General features: G+C 42.8%; 1 protein-coding gene and 1 long non-coding RNA gene across 2 annotated transcripts in view; one reads left to right on the forward strand and one right to left on the reverse strand.

The window, feature by feature from the left end:
• Window positions 1-2,239: 2,239 nt before the first annotated feature.
• Window positions 2,240-14,942, reverse strand: LOC309366559. Its single transcript, XR_014166777.1, has 3 exons — window positions 14,871-14,942; window positions 6,010-6,140; window positions 2,240-2,612 (listed from the first exon to the last, which is right to left on the reverse strand). It is a non-coding gene; the product is annotated as an uncharacterized lncRNA (long non-coding RNA).
• The window catches only part of CNKSR3 (CNKSR family member 3), a 61,895-nt gene continuing 56,254 nt past the window's right edge, over window positions 14,412-20,052 (forward strand). Inside the window, exon 1 of the mRNA XM_081905182.1 lies at window positions 14,412-14,628. Coding sequence (XP_081761308.1) covers window positions 14,577-14,628 — 52 coding nt within the window. The 5' untranslated portion in view covers window positions 14,412-14,576. The remainder of the gene's footprint in view (window positions 14,629-20,052) is intronic.

Here is a 20,052-nt window from a genome sequence, read left to right on the forward strand (position 1 = left end):
GGTGCTACTGGAAGGAATTTTTTTTCGTTATGAAGGATATGATCATTCTTTCAATTCACAAGGCATTTCTCTTTAAGTGCAAAGGATACCAACATTGTGGCCAGGAAAAGAATTAGCCAGAGCAAAGGCTGAATCTACTGGTAACTAAAGTCAACACTAATAAGGCAACATTTTTACAGCACTTTCAAGCTTTCAAAGTGCTCCATGTGTCTTAGCTAGTTGTGAGATGTCAGTAAATCTATATAGGATTGTAGCCAACTAAGCTTTACTCAGAGTAGACTCATTGAAATTAATAGGCCTAAGTCAGACATGCTCATTAATTTAAGTAGATCTGCTTTAACTAATGTTGGAGACAAACCCTAGTCAGTGTGTGTATATATGGTTTACACACACACAATGCTATATGCTATTCCATGAAGTGTAGGAGATGTTCTGTTGGTCACAAGTCTCTTGCACATATGCTATGGCCAGGGGTAGGCAACCTAAGGCCTGTGGGCCGGATGCGGCCCAATCACCTTCTCAATCCAGCCCACGGACAGTCCGGGAATCAGCGTATTATTACATGAGTAGAATGTGTCCTTTTATTTAAAATGCGTCTCTGGGTTATTTGTGGGGCATAGGAATTCGTTCATTATTATTTTTTTCAAAATATAGTCTGGTCCACCACATGATCTAAGGGAAAGTGGACTGGCCCACGGCTTAAAAAGGCTGCTGACCCCTGTGCTATGCTATATAGCTGTTCCTCAAAGGATCAATTAAAGACTGACTTGCACAGAACATTTCACTAGTCAGTCTCCAGAAATGGAATAGCTGTCATTTCTACCAATACAGATTCCACATTGATGAAGACATTTCCTCTCCACTCACATTTTGGAAACCTTTTTAAAAACTTTTTTTTTTAACCACCAAAGCAGACTGGCTCTCCTGGGTATGTGTAGGCTGTGTAGAGTGAAATGTAAATCAGCTATGACTAAGCAACTGTCTGACAAAACCTATGTAACTCTTGACTAAGAAATGTCATTGTGCAAGTGGAAACATACCATGATGGAAGCCAGCTGAAGGGTAACTAGCCCATGTGAATTTGTGATCCCCCTGTGGTTCACTCATTTCGCATCTATCCTTGGGTTCACTATTAAAGGGGTAACATCCTTCTAGTACAGCAGCAAATGCTCCAACTGCAATTTCTTGGTCGAAACCCTAGACACTTGTTCTGATTGAGGAAAGGGGAGAGAGGCTTCAATGGGTCCCCACAGAACTATTGCTTGCTCACAAAGAAGCTTGAGGTTGTGGCTTTCACTGAAACATCCCACTATTTTGAAAAAGGCAGGAGCGCAAAGCAGTATCAAAATGAGATTTGATAATAGGCTCCTCAATTAATTAATTGTTGTACTCTACTTTCGTATTCTTATACTTATGAATTGCTGCTGCTGTGATGTTTATTGTAAATGAAAATAATTTTCATTATCTATCAGGCGCACAACTCTTCTGCCTTTCTTGATCTTTTTTCCTGACTTTTGAATAAGAATTTATTTTATTTTATTTTTCTCTTGGCAAACCAGACACTCAGTATGGTAAATCTGGATGGGGGAATACACAGCAGGATTGAATGACCATTTCCGCCGGTTGCATGAACTGGCACCTTTACACGGCTGTCTGGATTTTTGCGAAGGAGGACATTGGTTGTCAATGAATGTCTTCAGGTTAACTAAAGCCACAAAAAGGACATTTTTTAATGAGAACTGGTAAAACATATTAAAAGGGTAAAGCAATTATCTGATGTAATCCTTTTCAAAATCTGTCTGATCTTCCAAAAATAGATGTAGCGATTCCCTGTAGGACAAGTAATTTTCTTAGCAGAAGTCTGGCAACTTTCTCCTCTCAAAACCAGAAACTATATACATGTAAACTTGCCTTCCCCAATGCCTTCAATGGAGGATGATTATATTTCCTTTCCAATTCTGAACAACTGTTTCATATTTGATAGTATAATTTAAAAGCTTGAGCAATGTAAAGGAGTCCACCAGTCTTGGCAAAAATCGGAAACTTCTGCAAGAACCAAGTGCGTGCCATGAGCTGTGCAATTTGCTCATGCAGAAACTCCTTTACTGACCTCCCCTTCATTTAACAGACTCCACTGTGTTAGAAACACAAATATGGCTTCATAATGGGAGAGCCAATAGCAGGAATTAGAGCAACAACATCAACTGTGTTTTGTTTATGCTGGAGGCCATAAGGAGACAATACCGTTTGAAGTCTTTGGCTTGTTGCGATGTAATCCGTCACTAGCATGTATTATGATACTGCAGACCAGACAATACACTTTTATTCTCTCTTCCAGACCATTGACAGGCCCAGTTGTTTTAATATTTAGTATTTCCTTTCAAGGATTGTGTCCCTTGGGGTTAAAAACGCAGTGACAACAGGAGGGCAAGAGATCAAAGTTTGTGTTCAGGCTGCAGCAGTCTTCTTCCAGGGGAAAACATCTGCAGAAACTACCCTGGCACGGAACATCAGAAGACATCAGAAGCTGAATCAGAACAAAGGTCCATCACTCCAGCATCTTCTCCTCACAGTGGCCAACCAGATGCCTATGGGAAGCCTGCAAACAGGACCTGAGTACAGCAGTACATAAGATGGTGGAGGTTGAACATATAAACATCATGGCTCGTATCCTTCATGGATTTGTCTAATCCTCTTTTAAAGCCTTGTGTGAGTTGGTGGTCATCATCACATTTTAAAGGAGTAAATATGTGGTGCCCCAACCCCACCTAGAAATATTATCATACTTTCATTCTAGAAAGGTATCCTAGTTGATGGTGCTGAAGGCCACTGAAAGAGCCAGGAAAATCAACAGGGTTATGTTCCTGCACCTTCCAGTGTAGGTTGACCAAAGCAGTTTCAGTACTGAAGCCTGCATGAAGTGAATCAAGCCAATCCATCTCATCCAGAAGTGCCTGGAGATATTTGCCGACAATGAGAGGCTGGTCAGTGGCCAAATTGATTAGACTGACTATAATGAACAATGACTGTTCATTGTGGCTGCAGCTTTTGCAGTCCCAATTTGTGAAATAATTCTTTATTTGAACTCAGTCTGTAGCTTACAGTTTGTAAATCCATTGTTAATTGTTTCAGTAGGGGTTGGCGTGAATTCTCAGCTTCCAGTACCATCGACTAGTAGTCAAATGTGTTTGTGATTGACTAGCTTAAAAATAAAAGATCATGTACATATTACACACTGCATTTTGTGAAGTTGTGAAAGGCAAAAAGTGAATTATGAATATAAAATATTTGACCATTCCCAAACGTGTTCAAATTATGCAGCTAATGTGGTGCCAGTCCTTAAGACTTGTTAATCTGCAGTATGAATGTTTCCCCTTGTAAATTTATGAAATACTGTATACAGTTACTTGCAGTAATGTCCTTTGGCGTCCCCAAATAATTTTTTTGAAGTTTTATAAGGGTATTTAACTTCAATTTGAGACTAAGTCAAAGGCTGACTGCAAAGGCATTTGCCAATCATGCACATAACAAAAAGCAGGATAGCTTAGAGGTGACAGACATCACTGTTGTTCCTCTAGCTATTGATGCTATTTCTACTCTGTGTGCATCTGTACCAGGCCAGATAGACAACTATTTGCTATCCAGTGGCATCTGCTACTATTGGTGGCTGTTGGAACTATAGCACACAGTGGTCCTAAACCTGTGACCTAGTTATTACAAGCAGTTGTGATTTATTTAATCACACATTTATTTAATTGTATTTTGATCCAGCTTATCAGGCAGAAAATGTCTTGCAAATCAGTTTGCAGCCAAATTAACACACAATAATTATTAGTGCAGAACATGATCTAATGAGGGTTAAATTCTATTTGCGTCTAATGTCCTTCTAAGCTAATTGAATAGCTAATTGAGTTTGTCTGGTAGAACCTGGCTGCACAAGGCCTGCACAATTCTAGCAGGAACACAAAGTTTCTCTTTTGCAAATGCGGTCTGTCTACTTACTGCTTAGAGGCTTTTGGTGTGGCTGGCAGGGAGGGAATTTTCTAATGAACTGCCAAGGTCCTCCAATCACACAAAAACCAGCCGAGTCATGTCTATTATTATTATTAATTATTATTATTAAATTTTTTATACCACGCTATACCTGTAGATCTCAGGGCAGTTCGCAACATAAAATCACAATACTGAAAACAGAAAATACATAATAGAGGTGTTGCTTATTTTTGCATAGGATTGTTACTTATATAAGAATTATTTTATGCAAATCTGCCAGCATGTGTGGCCTCATCTAAATGCCATGTTAACCTTGTAATCGTAAGCTATTAGAATATACAAAAAGGGAGTGGGAGAGAGAGAGACAGCAGGGCCATCTTAAGCATATCTGGCACCCTGGTGCAAAGATCCCTCTGGCACCCCCCCACCTCGTGTGGTGTAGTGGTTAAGAGCGGTAGTCTCGTAATCTGGGGAACTGGGTTCGCGTCTCCGCTCCTCCACATGCAGCTGCTGGGTGACCTTGGGCCAGTCACACTTCTCTGAAGTCTCTCAGCCCCACTCACCTCACAGAGTGTTTGTTGTGGGGGAGGAAGGGAAAGGAGAATGTTAGCCGCTTTGAGACTCCTGAAGGGGAGTGAAAGGCGGGATATCAAATCCAAACTCTTCTTCTTCTTTTTAGGGAGGACGGCGCTGCCGGCGATGTGCCCAGGTTTGCGAGGCTGGAGGAGGCGGGCAGCAGCTGGAGGGCAGCTCCTCCAGGGGGAAGAGGCAGAGGCTGGACGTGGCGGCTCCCAGCTCAGCTGGCCGGCTGCTTCGTGCCATGGTGGCCATGGCAGGTGGAGGCTCTGGACACAGCACTGCTTCAGTGCGGCATGGCGGAGGCGGGCAAGGGTGGCGAGCTGATGCCAGGAGGCGCCGCGTCCAGCCTCCGCCTCTTCCCTGGCGCCCTCCAGAACATGGTGCCCTGCGCCACTAGCCTCTGAGAAAGAGAAAGAGTTAAATAGTGGTACTCGCCTGAAATATACCTGGTGAGAGAACAGACACAAGAGAAGAATGCAACAGCATAACATAGGCCTAAAATTAAACATCCTTGTTTGCTTCCCTGGAAGAATAAGGAAAAAGAACTCAACTCGCCTGAGTTGAGATTTGCACTGATGTTATAGTAGTTAGATGTATAATCACGCAGTGTGGTGTTTCCTAAGCTTTTAAAGCTGAAGTATACCACCCTTTGTGGGGAAGGACCATAGCTCAGTAGGAGAGCTCACGATTTGCACGCAAAATATCCCAGGTTTAAATCCTGGTATCTCCAGGTAGGATTGTGAAAAAGCCCTGAATGGAACTGTGGGGAGCTACTTGCCCATCAATAGAAACCAGGGTGGGGAACCTTTCTCAGTCTGAGGGACACATTGCCTCATGCATAACTTTCTGGGAGTTGCATGCTAGGAGTGGGGCAGGGCCAGAGGCAAAAGGTTGGTGGAGCAACAGATGTGATTTCAGCTTTGCTCTGGTTACAGCTCAAGGACACATTCCCACCAGGCAAGAACCCTGGAGGAGGGTGTGGGGCAGGCCCAGTGAGTTGTGTGGTTGGGAAGAGTCCCAAGGGACAAATGGAGGTACAGTGGTACCAGGGGTTAAGAACTTAATTCGTTCTGGAGGTCCGTTCTTAACCTGAAACTGTTCTTAACCTGAGGTACCACTTTAGCTAATGGGGCCTTCCACTGCCGCCGCGCCACCGGAGCATGATTTCTGTTCTCATCCTGAAGCAAAGTTCCTAACCTGAGATACTATTTCTGGGTTAGCGGAGTCTGTAACCTGAAGCGTCTGTAACCTGAAGCATCTGTAACCCAAGGTACCACTGTACTTGGAGGGCTGCTTTCATCTCCTGGGCCTGAGGTTCCCTGCCTGTGATGTAGATAATGCAGTTCAATGGACTAATGGTGTGGCTCAGGATAAGGCAGCTACCTGTGTTCCCTTCCACTTTCTTTGTCAGAGTGTAAAAGACTAAGAATTACTCACCCTCAGAAAAAAAAACAACTTCTGCCTTCGCATGAGTCACTGCTGTACTGGACATGCTTTCCGAATGGAAGGGGTCAAACTCAAAGCGATGACACAGCCAGACAGAAAAGAATCTCTGAGAACAGATGACTCTGCAACAGGAGTCATTGAATGAACCAATTACACAGAGAATCATAGAATTGTGAAGTTGGAAGGGACCTCAGGGTCGTCTAATCCAGCCTCCTGCAGTGCAGGAATCTCCACTAAAGCATCCATGACAGGTGGCCATCCAACTTCTGCTTTAAAACTTCCAAGGAAGGAGAGTCCCTGAGGAGTCTGTTGCACTATCTAACTGCTCTTAGCATCAAAAAGTTCTTCCTAGTCAGAATCTCCTTTCTTGTAACTTGAATCCATGGTTTGGGTCCTACCCTCCAGAGCCGGAGAAAACAAACTTGCTCCATCCTCCATGTGACAGCCCTTTAGATATTTGAAAATTGTTGTCATATTTCCTCTGTCAGCTGTTTTCCAAGCAAAACATTCCCATCTACTTCAACTGTTCTTCATAAGGCTTGATTTCCAGACCGTTGATCATCTTGGTCGCCCTCCTTTGTGCATGTTCCAGCTTGTCAACATGCTTCTTAAATTGTGGCACCCAGAACTGGACATGGTATTCCAGAATACAGTGGTACTATTACGTCTATTGATTGGCACACTATATACATCTGTTGATGCAACCTAGAATAGCATTAGCTTTTTTGCTGCTGCATTACACGGTTGACTTACGTTAGAGCAGAAAATGCAGTGGCAGCTTTAGCCTTCAGCGGGCAGCACAATTGGTAGGAATATTTAATCACTGTTGCTGAACGATCATAGGATGAAATGTTGACAGCACCAGCTAGGACTCAGGAGGGGGGGCCCCAGAGCAGCAGAAAAAGCACTAGAAGCTGGAATGAGGACAATACTGGTGTATGTTTGTTTAAACACTTCTCTCATGTCTACATTATTTTATTCACTTTCCAGCTGTGTTTCCTTTACAGAATAAAGCACAATTGGCTGGCTTTGCTATGGTTTGGTATCTTGAGCTCCTCAAAGGAAAAGCAGAAAATAAATGTAATAGCAAATAAATAAACCTTGGCCCCATGCTCAGCTCAGAGGTTTTAATCTGGAAACCCAAACTAATCGATTGTGAATTGCTAACAACAGACATATTTTCAGAAGCAGCCTCTAAATTTATTAATGTAACCATTTGCTTTGAAATTGGTAGCATCTTTTTTTTCTTTTTACAAATAATTCAAGCATTTCAAACTGCGCGAAAACTTAGGGAGTCACCTAATGCACACCCACAACTACTGTACCATTTAAGTGCCCCTATGATTTGAAGACATTTTTCACTTGTAGCTAACTTAAAGCCCAGTTTGCAAAATACAGCACTGAGGTGCATACACTTCCTTTTTCAGAAGTGTTTTGTGAATGAGGATAGGAAGACCTTAAGAAACAAATCCCAGAATACAGGTCGGAGCGAAACAATATAAACTGAAAGCTTTCGCAGATGACCTAGTTTTGACATTGCAGGAGCCAGAATCTAGCACGAAAAGAGTTTTACAACTGATATATGACTTTGGTCAGGTTGCAGGATTTAAGCTAAATAAACAAAAAACGAAGGTGTTAGGAAAAAATATGACAGAAATAGAGTCAGAACGGTTTCAGAGAGAAACAGAATTATCACTGGTGAAAAGGGTAAAATACCTAGGGGTTAATATAACAACCAAAAATCTGAGTCTATTTAAAGATAATTATGAAAAATGTTGGTCTGAAATTAAGAGAGACTTGGAAAGCTGGGCAAAGCTGAAGCTTTCCTTGCTAGGCCGAATTGCTGCAATTAAGATGAATGTGCTGCCAAAGATGTTGTTTTTGTTTCAAACATTGCAAATTGTGGACAAAACGGAGTGTTTCCGGAAGTGGCAGAGAGATATTTCCAAATTTGTCTGGCAGGGCAAAAAGCCCAGAATCAAGTTTAAGATATTAACAGATGCAAAGGAAAGAGGGGGCTTTGCCCTGCCAGACTTAAGGTTGTACTATGAAGCCGCAGCTTTCTGCTGGCTAAAAGATTGGCTACTTCTTGAGGACACTGATGTTTTAGACTTGGAAGGTTATAACAATGCGTTTGGTTGGCATGCATATTTATGGTATGATAAAGTTAAGATCAACAAGGCCTTTAAGAACCATATTGTCAGGAAAGCAGTGTTTAATGTCTGGACAAAATATAAAGACTTATTGGAAAATAAAACACCAAGGTGGCTTTCACCTTTGGAAGCTAAGGCCCGAAAAGGAACCAATATGGAAGCCTATTGGCCAAAATATTGGGAATTGCTAGAAAAAGACGGAGACAATTGGAAATTGCAGAGTATGGAGAAAATGAAGGATAAAGTGCGAGACTGGTTACACTACGCTCAGATTAAGGAAGTTTTTAAAAGTGACAAAAAGTTAGGATTCCAGGTGGAGAAATCGAAGTTGGAAACAGAGCTGCTAGAACCTAAGACTAAGGTACTTTCAAGAATGTATAACTTGCTGTTGAAATGGAATACACAAGACGAAATGGTTAAGTCGGCTATGATAAAATGGGCACAGGACATTGGGCATAACATTATGTTTGAGGACTGGGAAAGGTTGTGGACCACTGGGTTGAATTTTACTGCATGTAATGCTTTGAAAGAAAATGTAATGAAAATGATATACAGATGGTACATGACCCCGGTTAAACTTGCCAAAATATACCATTCGTCAGATAACAAATGCTGGAAATGTAAGGAAAATGAAGGAACATTTTACCACCTCTGGTGGACCTGCCCTAAGGTGAAGGCCTTCTGGGAAATGATATATAATGAGCTGAAAAAGGTATTTAAGTATACCTTCACTAAGAAACCAGAGGCCTTCCTCCTGGGCATTGTCGACCAGAAGGTGTTAAAGAAAGATAGAACATTTTTCATGTATGCGACAACAGCAGCAAGGATATTACTCGCCAAGAACTGGAAAACTCAAGATCTACCCACACTGGAAGAATGGCAGATGCAACTGATGGACTATATGCAGCTGGCGGAGATGACCGGCAGAATCCGAGACCTGGGAGAAGAAAGGATGGAAGAGGACTGGAAGAAATTTAAGACTTATTTACAAAAATATTGTGATTTAATGGAATGTTAAGAAAGATGCTCGGTTATAAACAATTGGCCATCACTAAAATAGATCAGGAAATGATGACAAGAGAGATTAAGAGAAACAAAGTTGAAGGACAATCATTTTAATGTATTTTATTGGTATACAAGTTGGAAATAAGATGATAATTTGCTTGACAAAAATTTATTAATGACGTAAATGGGAGCGGGAGGCGTGAGGAAGTTCAAAGATGACAGGAAACTTTGTTAAAGCAAAATAATACTGTTTATTATTAATGTACTTTTTTCTTTTTTCTTTAAAAATCTTAATAAATATTTATAAAAAAAAAAAAGAAACAAATCCCAGAATATTGTAGATCCAAGCTGGAGTGGGGAAATGTTCTGTCATGTTTGCCAACAGCCTGGTCATGTGAGTTTACATGTAGGCAGTAAAATATGTCAACAAGAAGAGAGCCCAGAGGTATTTGAAACTTATGCCAGGTTTTTTTGTTGTAAAACTAGAGTAAGCAATTGATGGATATGATTTTGTTGAATAAAGTGGGCCATAGAGGATTTTTCACTCATATATCTCACCTGTAAGTACTTTTGCTGGTAAGTTCTTTTAAGTGAAATGTGTCTAACAAATGTGTGTTGATATAATCCAAATTGAGGCAGGGGCCTTTAACAGTCTCTGAGGCTAAAGTCCTATTGCACGGGAATAAATCCCTTTGACTCAAAGTGGTACTTGTTTCTGAGTAAATATACCTAGGGTTGCACTGTACAGAAAAGAGACTGAAATAGTGAAACACCAGGAGCTTCTCAAAATTTGAAATGCTACTCAATGCCTCAGAAACAGGTAGAGATGAGACAAAATTCTTCTGTATAAAAGTACTCCCTAAGATTATATATTGGAAGCAGAATGGCTTTGAATACCAGTTGCTGGAAAATGCAGGCAAGGTGAATGTTGCGGACTTCCGATGGGCATGAGGTTGGCCACTGTGAGAACAAGATGCTGGACTAGATGGGCCATTGCCCTGATTCAGCAAACTCTCTTTACGTTCTTATATAGGTCCTAGGTTATTTAGAACTTTTAGAATTAGAATAATGACATGAACACAGTACAGATGCTTCAATAAAGGGCTTGTATGTCTGTCGTAACCTAGTCCTGCCAAGATATGGGCCACTGAATTTTCTGTAGCTTCCACATTTTCTTCAAGGCAGTATCCACTGTAGCTTCCATTTTAGAATTATGTTCTTTTAACCTTATGGAACGAGATGATCTTGCAAGCTACTCGCATTATGATGCATTTATTAACGCTTCAATACTCTGTATGAAGGGCACTTCACATTGGCTGCTGATTTCCTATGAAGTTTTAAAGTGGTCTTCCCAAATTAGCAAAAGAGAATTTCATTGATTTGAAGAATATCGTATTGTTTCTGGGACAAAACACTTGACCTTTAAACTTTTGTGCTTTTATCTTGTGCACTGCTTTGAAATCTTCAGATTAAGGGTGGTATATAAATTTAATAAGGGATGCGGGTGGCGCTGTGGGTTAAACCACAGAGCCTAGGACTTGCCGATCAGAAGGTCAGCAGTTCGAATCCCCGCGACGGGGTGAGCTCCCGTTGCTCGGTCCCTGCTCCTGCCAACCTAGCAGTTCGAAAGCATGTCAAAGTGCAAGTAGATAAATAGGTACCACTCCGGCGGGAAGGTAAACAGCGTTTCCGTCTGCTGCTCTGGTTCCCCAGTAAGCGGCTTAGTCATGCTGGCCACATAACCCGGAAGGTGTACGCTGGCTCCCTCGGCCAATAAAGCGAGATGAGCGCCGCAATCCCAGAGTTGGTCACGACTGGATCTAATGGTCAGGGGTCCCTTTACCTTTACCTTATAAATTTAAAAAAAAAAAAAATTTGTTGTTGTTCAATGATTGCCCCCTTCCACCTGAGAATTATCCCTTATTAGCAAAGGTAATTTATGGGAAGTGGGTGGCTAGATGCAGCATGCGTGGATCTATACTGAAATAAGCCTCCTGACACACAAATGGGTGTTGCCGGCTGTTTTATCAAAATTAACATTTCAAACTAGCAAACCGATCAAAGAAAACAGATGTCACAACTTATAAATAGATGACAATGCCATACACAAACCAGAAAGGTGTGCGGGGGGGGGGGGAGCCAGGCAAACAAAGTAGCACCTGCCTGAACAAAGAAATTTAATACAATGAAGCATGCTACTTGGTTTCTTGATTATATCAGATCTCGGTGGATGTTATGAACAAAAAGAAATGTCCAGAAAGTGAATACAGTGGGTGACGTGCGTTATCTCATTGGAATTTGCTGCCCTTAAGAGAACAAGGGAAATTCCCCAGAGAAGACAATAAAATATACAACATAAGTCTCTTATACACAAGCTATTAGCCAATGAAATGAAAGAAAAAATACGTTTTATTCAATTGGTGCTCTTGCACAAGGGCTTCAAAAGGCATCCACTTACAGTGGAAAGTGATTTTTTTTTTTTTACCAATTCCCACTCCTTTCTGCAGCTCCCAACACCCCCCAAAACTGACGGGTGCTGTTGCTGCAGGTGGAATCAGCAAATGCCTCTTTTCCTACTAGCAGAACCAATTGGATTCCTCCCTGCATCAGAGGGGATAGCTTGAGGATAACTGATCATGTTCAGAGTATTCCTATTCTTTCACCGGAATGAGAAAACAAAACAAAAGAGGTCAACAGGAGATACATCACACACTGTGTGTGTGTGTGTGTGTGTGTGTGTGTGTGTATATATATATATATTTGCTTTCGTAGCAAATATATATCGTAGTAACAAGAAGCCGAAAGCACCAGCCTGAAGATGACGAGTGAGACCTCGTCGAAACGTCGCCTAGACACCCCAACTTTTACACGGGAAGACACCCGAGGACACCAAAACCAATATATATATATATATATATATATATATATATATATATATATATATTACAATATATTGATCAACTACTGTACAGTAAATACTTAACTACTGTTATTTAGGCCTAAACAAATGTCTGAATAAAACTTATCTTAAAAGCACAGAAGCAAGGATTAGTAAAAAAACAATAAATTTTCTGAGGAGAGAACATGTTTCCTGTATTGTATGATGCTGTGAAAATGCTCTTTGGATATGCAAAATTGTCATCCCTAGTTTGTTTGTTTTTTTAAAAAACATTTTAAACTTGTTGATAGACCTTGTTAACAGCGTTTAATATCTGGGTTTTTTTCCCAAGCTGCTGGAATTGTGCTCCTTGACTAATTATAGGACTTAAACGAAACAAGCTAAAAATTCCTTAAATCAAGCAACTTTGCTACTGATTGCTGCTTTTGGTAACTTTATTTTTGCTACCTTCAGCAGCTATGTTATCTTTGGCTTTGCTGCTTCTCTCAGTTTGATTTTTGTCTTGGCATTTTGTTTTGGCATCAGATATTTAATTGCCTTAAATTTGTATCTAACATATAAAAGCAATATATAATTTTAAAATAAAACAAAATGTTATCACAGGAGTAGTACATTTGTGCCTGTGTTGCAGGACTTTATACAGGGAGTTTTGCCCGACTGCATGGTCCTCCATACAATTTCCTGCATAGAAAACTGCATGGGCCTGAGGCAGGTTCTAGCATAGTGTTCTTCATATCATGTCACTCTTTTATAGGTAGGCGTGGTGGCACTCCTGATCAGGCCAGTTCGGCTTATAGTTTGACATGGTACAGCCCACCTTCTCTCCTTCAGTGAGAACTAGGCCCTAGTGTTTTAAAGTCCTAAACTGTGTTTGCTGACCCCTAAAAGCAAGTTCTGCAAAACAAGTTTCTGCTTTGCAGGTTCCCATGCCTCTCCCCTCCAACACTATCTAACAAGAGACCAATACAGTAATCTTTTCTCCAGTAACAGTCCATTTTTATTGTGGTCTGATCATAATAGCATGTGCACAGGGCTGGATTTAGGTTTGATGAGGCCCTAAGCTACTGAAGGTAATGGGGGCCTTTATATGTCCAGCTGTCCTCTGTCAACAACAAATTGTCACTGCTTTTGTGTGTGTGTTGAATATGTGCTATACTGTATAGTAATTTATGGACAAAACACTGCTGCTGTATATAGGTTTTGTTTTTTATTTTATATTTTGGAAATGTACATCCAGGTTGTTTTTCCTTTAAATTTTGGGGCCCCCTAAGATAGTGGGGCCCTAAGCTATAGCTTGTTTGGCTTTACAGTTATACCTCGGGTTGAATGTGCTTTGGGTTGAGCGCGTTCGAGTTGTGCTCCACAGCAACCCGGAAGTAACGGAGCGTGTTACTTCTGGGTTTTGCCACTCACGCATGCGCAGACGCCCAAAATGATGTCATGCGCAGAAGCGGCAAAACGCGACCTGCACCGTCACGGCATACATTGCATTCAGGATGCGAATGGGGCTCCGGAACGGATCCCGTTCGCATCCTGAGGTACCACTGTATACATAAATCCAGCACTGTTAAGAGAGTGTGTACACGGGTGGGAGAGAGAGACTGGGAGAATGCCTGTTTGACACTACCGATACACCTTCATTTATTTTTATTTCTCGGTCATCTATGCCATCTGTGGGGGAAAACACCTTTATTATGAGTGGGGAAAGTAGAGGGAGCTTCTCCTCCTGGGGGGTGGGAGGACTTGCGGCCTTGTTATCAGACTCCAACTGATCAGTGGTCAGAGATGCTGGGAGTTGCAGTCCAGCAACATCGGGGCGGGGGGTCCCCACAACCAAAACCTACGTTTCTTCCTTTTGAAGTCGGCAGCTGTGATGTGCGCACTTGGCCACTTCTCCCAGCTCTATCGCAAAACAGCCCCGCCTGAGAGCAGCATTAAGCCTGCGTGGGCGAGGGCGACGGGCCGGTCTGGGTTGGGCTGCTTCTTGCTGGAGTTTCGCTCCAGCTCCCACAGGATTGAAAAGAGGGCGGCGGGGCGGGGGAGAGCGAAGAAACAGGGGAGGAGAAAGGAAGCAGCACTTGGAGAACCCAAGCGGAGTTTGCAGAGCTCTTCTCCGTCTCCTGCAGGGGGCACAGCAGCGGCGGCGGCCCAGAAGCGCCTCGCCACCAGCGCGCCAGCCGAGCGCCGCCCGGGCCGCTTCCCCACTTGGGCGCTGCTCCGAGCACGTGGAGGTGGAGCCGGCGGCGCGCGCGCGAGAGAGGCTGGCCCGGGCCAAAGGGGGCGGAGCCGGGGCTGCCTGCTCCCGATGGGAGCCTGGAAAGGGGGAAGCCCGCGCGCTCAGGGGCAGCAGCGAGAGCGGAGCAGGCGGGAGCGGCGCTCGCTTTGCCTTGCTGGATTTGGGGATCTCCGGCTGGGCAGGGGGGGGAGGGGGCGGAGAGAGAGAGAGAAGTCAGGATTCTCCTCGCCAAGGGGGGGTTCAGAGCGCTGGATCGAGGAGGAGGATGGAGCCTGTGACCAAGTGGAGCCCTAAGCAAGTAGTGGAGTGGACGAAGGGTAAGGAACGGGGCTTCGGCTGCTCCTCCAGCCTGGATCTGCGGGAGAGGCACGCTGCTCTCTTTCACCCCCCTGCGCAGTGTTTGCTCTTCTTCGCTTCTCTTCCTCCTCCTCCTCCTCTCAAACTTTCCCTCTTAACTTGGGGGGTCCTCAATCCCTGCCCCCCTTCACCTCGCTCTCCCGCCTTCAAACTCCTCTGCTGCCCCCTTTATTTCAAGCTGCTTCCTCAGGAGGGATCATACCTGCAATTAGCTGCCGCTCTTAATCCGAAAAGTGCTTGGCGGGCTCTAGTTCCCCGGCTGTTAGCAACACACACACAAACACACACGGCTTTCGGGAGCCCAACGCAGCCACTCGGGTGTCAACAAACGAGCCTCTGCCGCGGCCCTGGGCATGTTTTTGCAGCCTGGGCTGGGAGAGGGCTCTGCATTCGGCGCTTCCCCCCCTCCTCCTGCCGGACTACACGGGGTGTGTTGCGTTCACACAAACAAAGAGCAAGCTTCTTTAAGTATTCCCGACGAGGTTGCTTGAAGAGCCAGGTTACCTCAGGAAAGAGGAACAGTGATAAATTCTGTTCTTTAAAGAGGAAGACTCCCTTGTGACCGATTTGGGAATGTTGTGTGAATCTCTGCTTGAACAGAAGCCGAGTTAAAGACGCCCAGGTCTTCAACGCACAATAATTGGTGTAAATAAATCGAGCTTCCAAATGCCCGGCACTCCACAGGTTGCCTTCTGAACAGATGGGCTCGTTACTGGCTGACTTTATTTATACAAGGCAGTGTATGGATTGCTATGGCTTAATATAGCAAGACTCTCTGCACACACACTTCCTTGGATGTACCGGTGAACAAACACGGATAGGGCTGTGCTACAGCAATCCAGCTCCACTTATTTTCTCGCGAGGGACTAGGAGTGCAACCTAAGAGTCCATTATAGAGTTGGCACCCTCTGAATGCCCATTCCTAGCAGACGAAACCTTTTCAGTAATGTGAAGTCTGAGACTGTCTGCTTAGGTTATAGGGTGCTACAAGTTGGCAGGAGGGCTTTTTTAAGGTCTCTCCTGCTTTCATGATAGGCTGCACACTTTACCCCCTTAAAATGCAACTAGGTCATTCTTTTTCTCAATTTGGATCAAAGCTGGCTTGAGGAAAAACTCGTCAAAATGCAGTGTTAGATAAGAAACCATAAGATTGATTCAGGATAGATTAGGCTTGTGGCTACTATGTGCACATTGCTTCCCAAACCATTGGTGGGACTACACTGGATACACAAAAAATGTGCACACAGCAGAAGTTTTTCTCTGCCGGCTTGGCTTCTGGTGTTGTGTTTCAGAGTGCTCAGTTACTTCCTATAAATTAGTTGGTGTGATGGTATGGCACTGGTCATTCAAAGTGGTTTCACCTTCCCTTTTATACCTGCTCTTAAATATACTCGGTGCAAATTAGGTTCTCCCAACTCACTGGATTTCCCATTTTGGCAGTTTTAAATGGTGGATTTTCCCCTGTCCCCCACCCCCTGTCCAGTATATACAGTATATTTATATGTAATAGGAGGCTGCAGTTATGGGTTCCCAGAATCATCACTGGCTGATTAATCTGGTCTAGAAGGGTGTGCAGGGTATTATTTGATCAATAAGTTTATTTCACTAGCTAAATGCCGTGATAATTATTATCACACTACTTTTAACTTGAAGAAGAGTTGTTAGAATATGAAGACTTGTGTAAGAGAAAATGTAGGGATGTGTGTGTGTGAGTGTGTGTGTTAATCTGTTTAGAGATTGCTTACTGAGAAGGGGCCATTCTCTGTTATTCTTTCCACTAGTTTCTCATGGTTTTATTTTCCTGTCTTGACTCAAGTGCCTGGATATCAGTGCAGCTAAAGCCTCATTCACAGAAAGATGTTTTTGATCCAGAGACCTTTTTACCTTGTGTGTGAAACTGAACTTTATCCCTTCTTGCTTGTATACATGTTTCCTACTTTTGCATCATCTAGTAAAAAAGGATGAGTCAGAGCTCCTAATAATCTATTTCAATTTACATTGACTTTCAAGCTATGAATAACAGATTGATTTGGTTTGGTTATTCTTCCGTGAATGGCTGATTTGCTGCTGAAAACTTTTTTTTAAAAGATCTCTTAGCAAATCTTAGAAATACTCTCTAAGTATGGCAGTCGATGAAGATCTGATTACTACAGTCTTGCATTTGAATTGGTATTTTCACCTTGGCTGAGATAATGCTTTGTTCAGGGAAGCAGCTACCTTTGCATGTTCAGTATCCTGATACTGATTGGATTGTATCCAGCTTGACATTTAAAAGTGGCAGCATTCAGATTAATTTCATGGACCCAATGAAAATGGTGTCCAGGTTGGAAATTATCCATGCAGCTCATTGGGAAGGGGTAACCAATGTGTTGCCCTCCAGATGTTATGGACTACAATTTACACCAGCCCAAGCAAGCATGGCAAGTGGTCAGGCATGATGGGAGTTGTAGTCCAGCCACATCTGGAGGACACCATGTTGGCCACCTCTGTGATAGAGAGTACTGTTGCTGTGGAGACTGAAACATACCGGTAGTTGTACATGCTTTCTAAATTTTTGCTAAGTCAGAAGCCATTGTTTTGCAACTCAGAAGGCTGAATATGCAAGTTAACTGTAGGCATGAATTATGCAAATGTTACTGATCCATTAAGATTGTGTCAGCTATTATACAAGAGCTGCTACGTTTGGTCCTGGCTGAAGTGGTGACTTACAGTATTTAAGCAGGGCAGCCCAAACTAGTTAAGAGAGATTCTGTCCTGGAGAGTTCATTAGTAGAAAGGACCCATGGAAGACTGCCTTTGAGAGCTAGTGTGTTGTGTAGTGCCTGAAAATGGAACCATGACAGTTCCCAGTTCAAATCTCACAAATGTACAAGCCTGTTCTTTCAGATTTAGTGCTTCGCCATTTGTTTTAGTTGAGCTTCTCCTAATTAATCAAGGCCTGGCCTTGCCACAGTTAGTGGTTTTAACTTTCTGTTGGATGTGTGGCGCTTTGAACAGGAGGGATTTGCTTCTTAGAGAATTCATTTTTTTCCTGTGCTCTCAGTGTGAAATTTGACCTCTCAGATGAACATCAGAAGGTTCCCTAATGCTACCTCCTGCCTGATGAGTTTGTAATAAGGCAGTGGGCTGTAAAGAAGGAAACTCTTCATGGGCACGTGCTAATCTGTTTCATTGCTTTTGGACAGCACAGATGTCATTTAAAAGCATGTAAGTAGCTCAATAATCACTTTGGAGTTAAGTTTCATTTTTAATCCATAGCCAAGAAAAATTGCCTTTTTTGGCAGTGCTCTACTAGGCTGTTATTTCCAACCAAATTTCTACATTTTAATCATGTTATTTCTGCTCCCCTGGAGAGGGAGGGCAAGGAGGAAGAATATATATTTTTTAAAAAAGAGCTTGACAAAATCTGTCATTCTAGGTATTATTTCTCCTAGTCAAACAATAACTTGAAATAGTATTTGAGAGCTGAAAAGTCCCTACTTTGGCTTGTGGGGGGATGGGATGACTTAACTTCTATTGATCGTTGTGGTATGCTATTCCTTTTATGGGATGCTCTTCTGAAGAAGATAGAAATTCCTGCAGTGAAGCTCAAATAGGAGCTAGTAGTTATGAAACTTATTTGTAGCAACACTTCCTTTATTCAGAAGATTGCATCTATGGATAGTGAAAACCCAAGTCAAACATCAGAGGGTGGCATTTCATTAAACATAGAGTTGAAAACAACCTCAAAGGCCATCTAGTCCAGTCTGTTGCCAGTGTAGGAGATGCACTCCTACTGCAGCATCCTTGATAAATAGCCAGCTAGCCTCTGCTTGGGACATGGGTGGCGCTGTGGTCTAAACCACTGAGCCTAGGGCTTGCCGATCAGAAGGTCGGCGGTTTGAATCCCTGCAAAGGAGTGAGCTCCTGTCCCAGCTCCTGCCCACCTAGCAGTTCGAAAGCACACCAAAAAAGTGCAAGTAGATAAATAGTTACCGCTATTCCTGTGCGCTGCTCTGGTTTCGCCAGAAGTGTCTTAGTCATGCTGGCCATATGACCTGGAAAAACTGTCTGTGGACAAACGCCGGCTCCCTTGGCCAGTAAAGCGAGATGAGCGCTGCAACCCCAGAGTTGTTCGCAACTGGACTTAACTGTCAGGGGTCCTTTACCTTCAGCCACTGCTTAAAAAGCCTTTGACATCCACACCTTCTATGGCAGCCTGTTCCGTTTGGTCTCATTCCAGGTCCCGATGAATGAAAGCAAAAGGAAAGCCTTTGAGGCCCACAGCTGTACCCAGGAATCCTATAATGCCTATGATCAATGGTTCTGAAAGACAATGCAGGCACTGTTTAATAAGTTAAGGAGGATCCATATCCACCTATATTGTGCTACTAGTATTGCGCTAAGACAGAGGAGGGTGGGATAAATTGGCATATCCCCCACCCCCCATTAAAGCACTTGTACATTTATGCACAATCTGATAGGAATGAGAGCATGACAGGGAGGCATTTTCTGAATGTTCTCAGGCTCATTTCGCACTTTTGAGGATATATATATTTAATTTTTTTTTATTTGTGGGGGCGTTTCTAGGTATGCAATGGTATGCACATGCTGTTTAATACACTGTATGACAATCAAAATGTTTTAAGAATGTTGAACTAGGGGAGATGGTAGGGAGTGACTATATTTATCTTACTGTTGTGTGGAAAAACTAAAAGTCATATCTTTCCAAAGTTCATCTGCTTCCTCCCCTTTCCCCCAAGATGTGCCAAAATATGCTACCCTTTGAAACATGTTCTTTTAAAAAGTATTCCAACAAACATAGCCTCTAGTTGAATCACGAACATGAAAAAGGCACTGTTTACTTTCTAAACAAGCATACCTCCTCTTGGAAATTTTAATTTTTGCATTAGTTTATATTGGCTCGTTTTACTGAGGGTCTGCTCCAGAAAAATACCCTATGGGTGATACTAAAGTTAAGACTTACTGTGTGCAGACTGCAAGTTGCATTTTTGCATGCTCAGTATCTACTGTCAAGGTGCATGCTGATAATGAGCACTCTGTAATATAATTACTCTGTAATAAGGACCATCCTTTCGTTTTGCATTCACAATTGCTAATCTGGAGCATGTGTTGCTTTGGTGTCCATGTTTTTCAAAAGCTGGCCAAACTTTTCTGTGAACCCAGCTGCCTGATCTGCACCATGTGGGCTTAGCTGTATTTCTGGGTGAAGATGTTAATCTGTGTGCTTTTTTTCTCATTTAAAAAGCAAGGCACAATTAGCTGGCAGTCATCTTAAGACCATGGAAATTAAGGAGATCTTTTTGCTGACTGAAGGAAATTTTGTGCCTGAACTAAATGCACACTTAAGACTGACAACCGCTTGAAAAAACTTTGGTGCAATT

This window comes from Podarcis melisellensis, assembly GCF_964234715.1.
Source record: "Podarcis melisellensis genome assembly, chromosome: 3".
In the NCBI taxonomy this organism is placed as follows: domain Eukaryota; kingdom Metazoa; phylum Chordata; class Lepidosauria; order Squamata; family Lacertidae; genus Podarcis; species Podarcis melisellensis.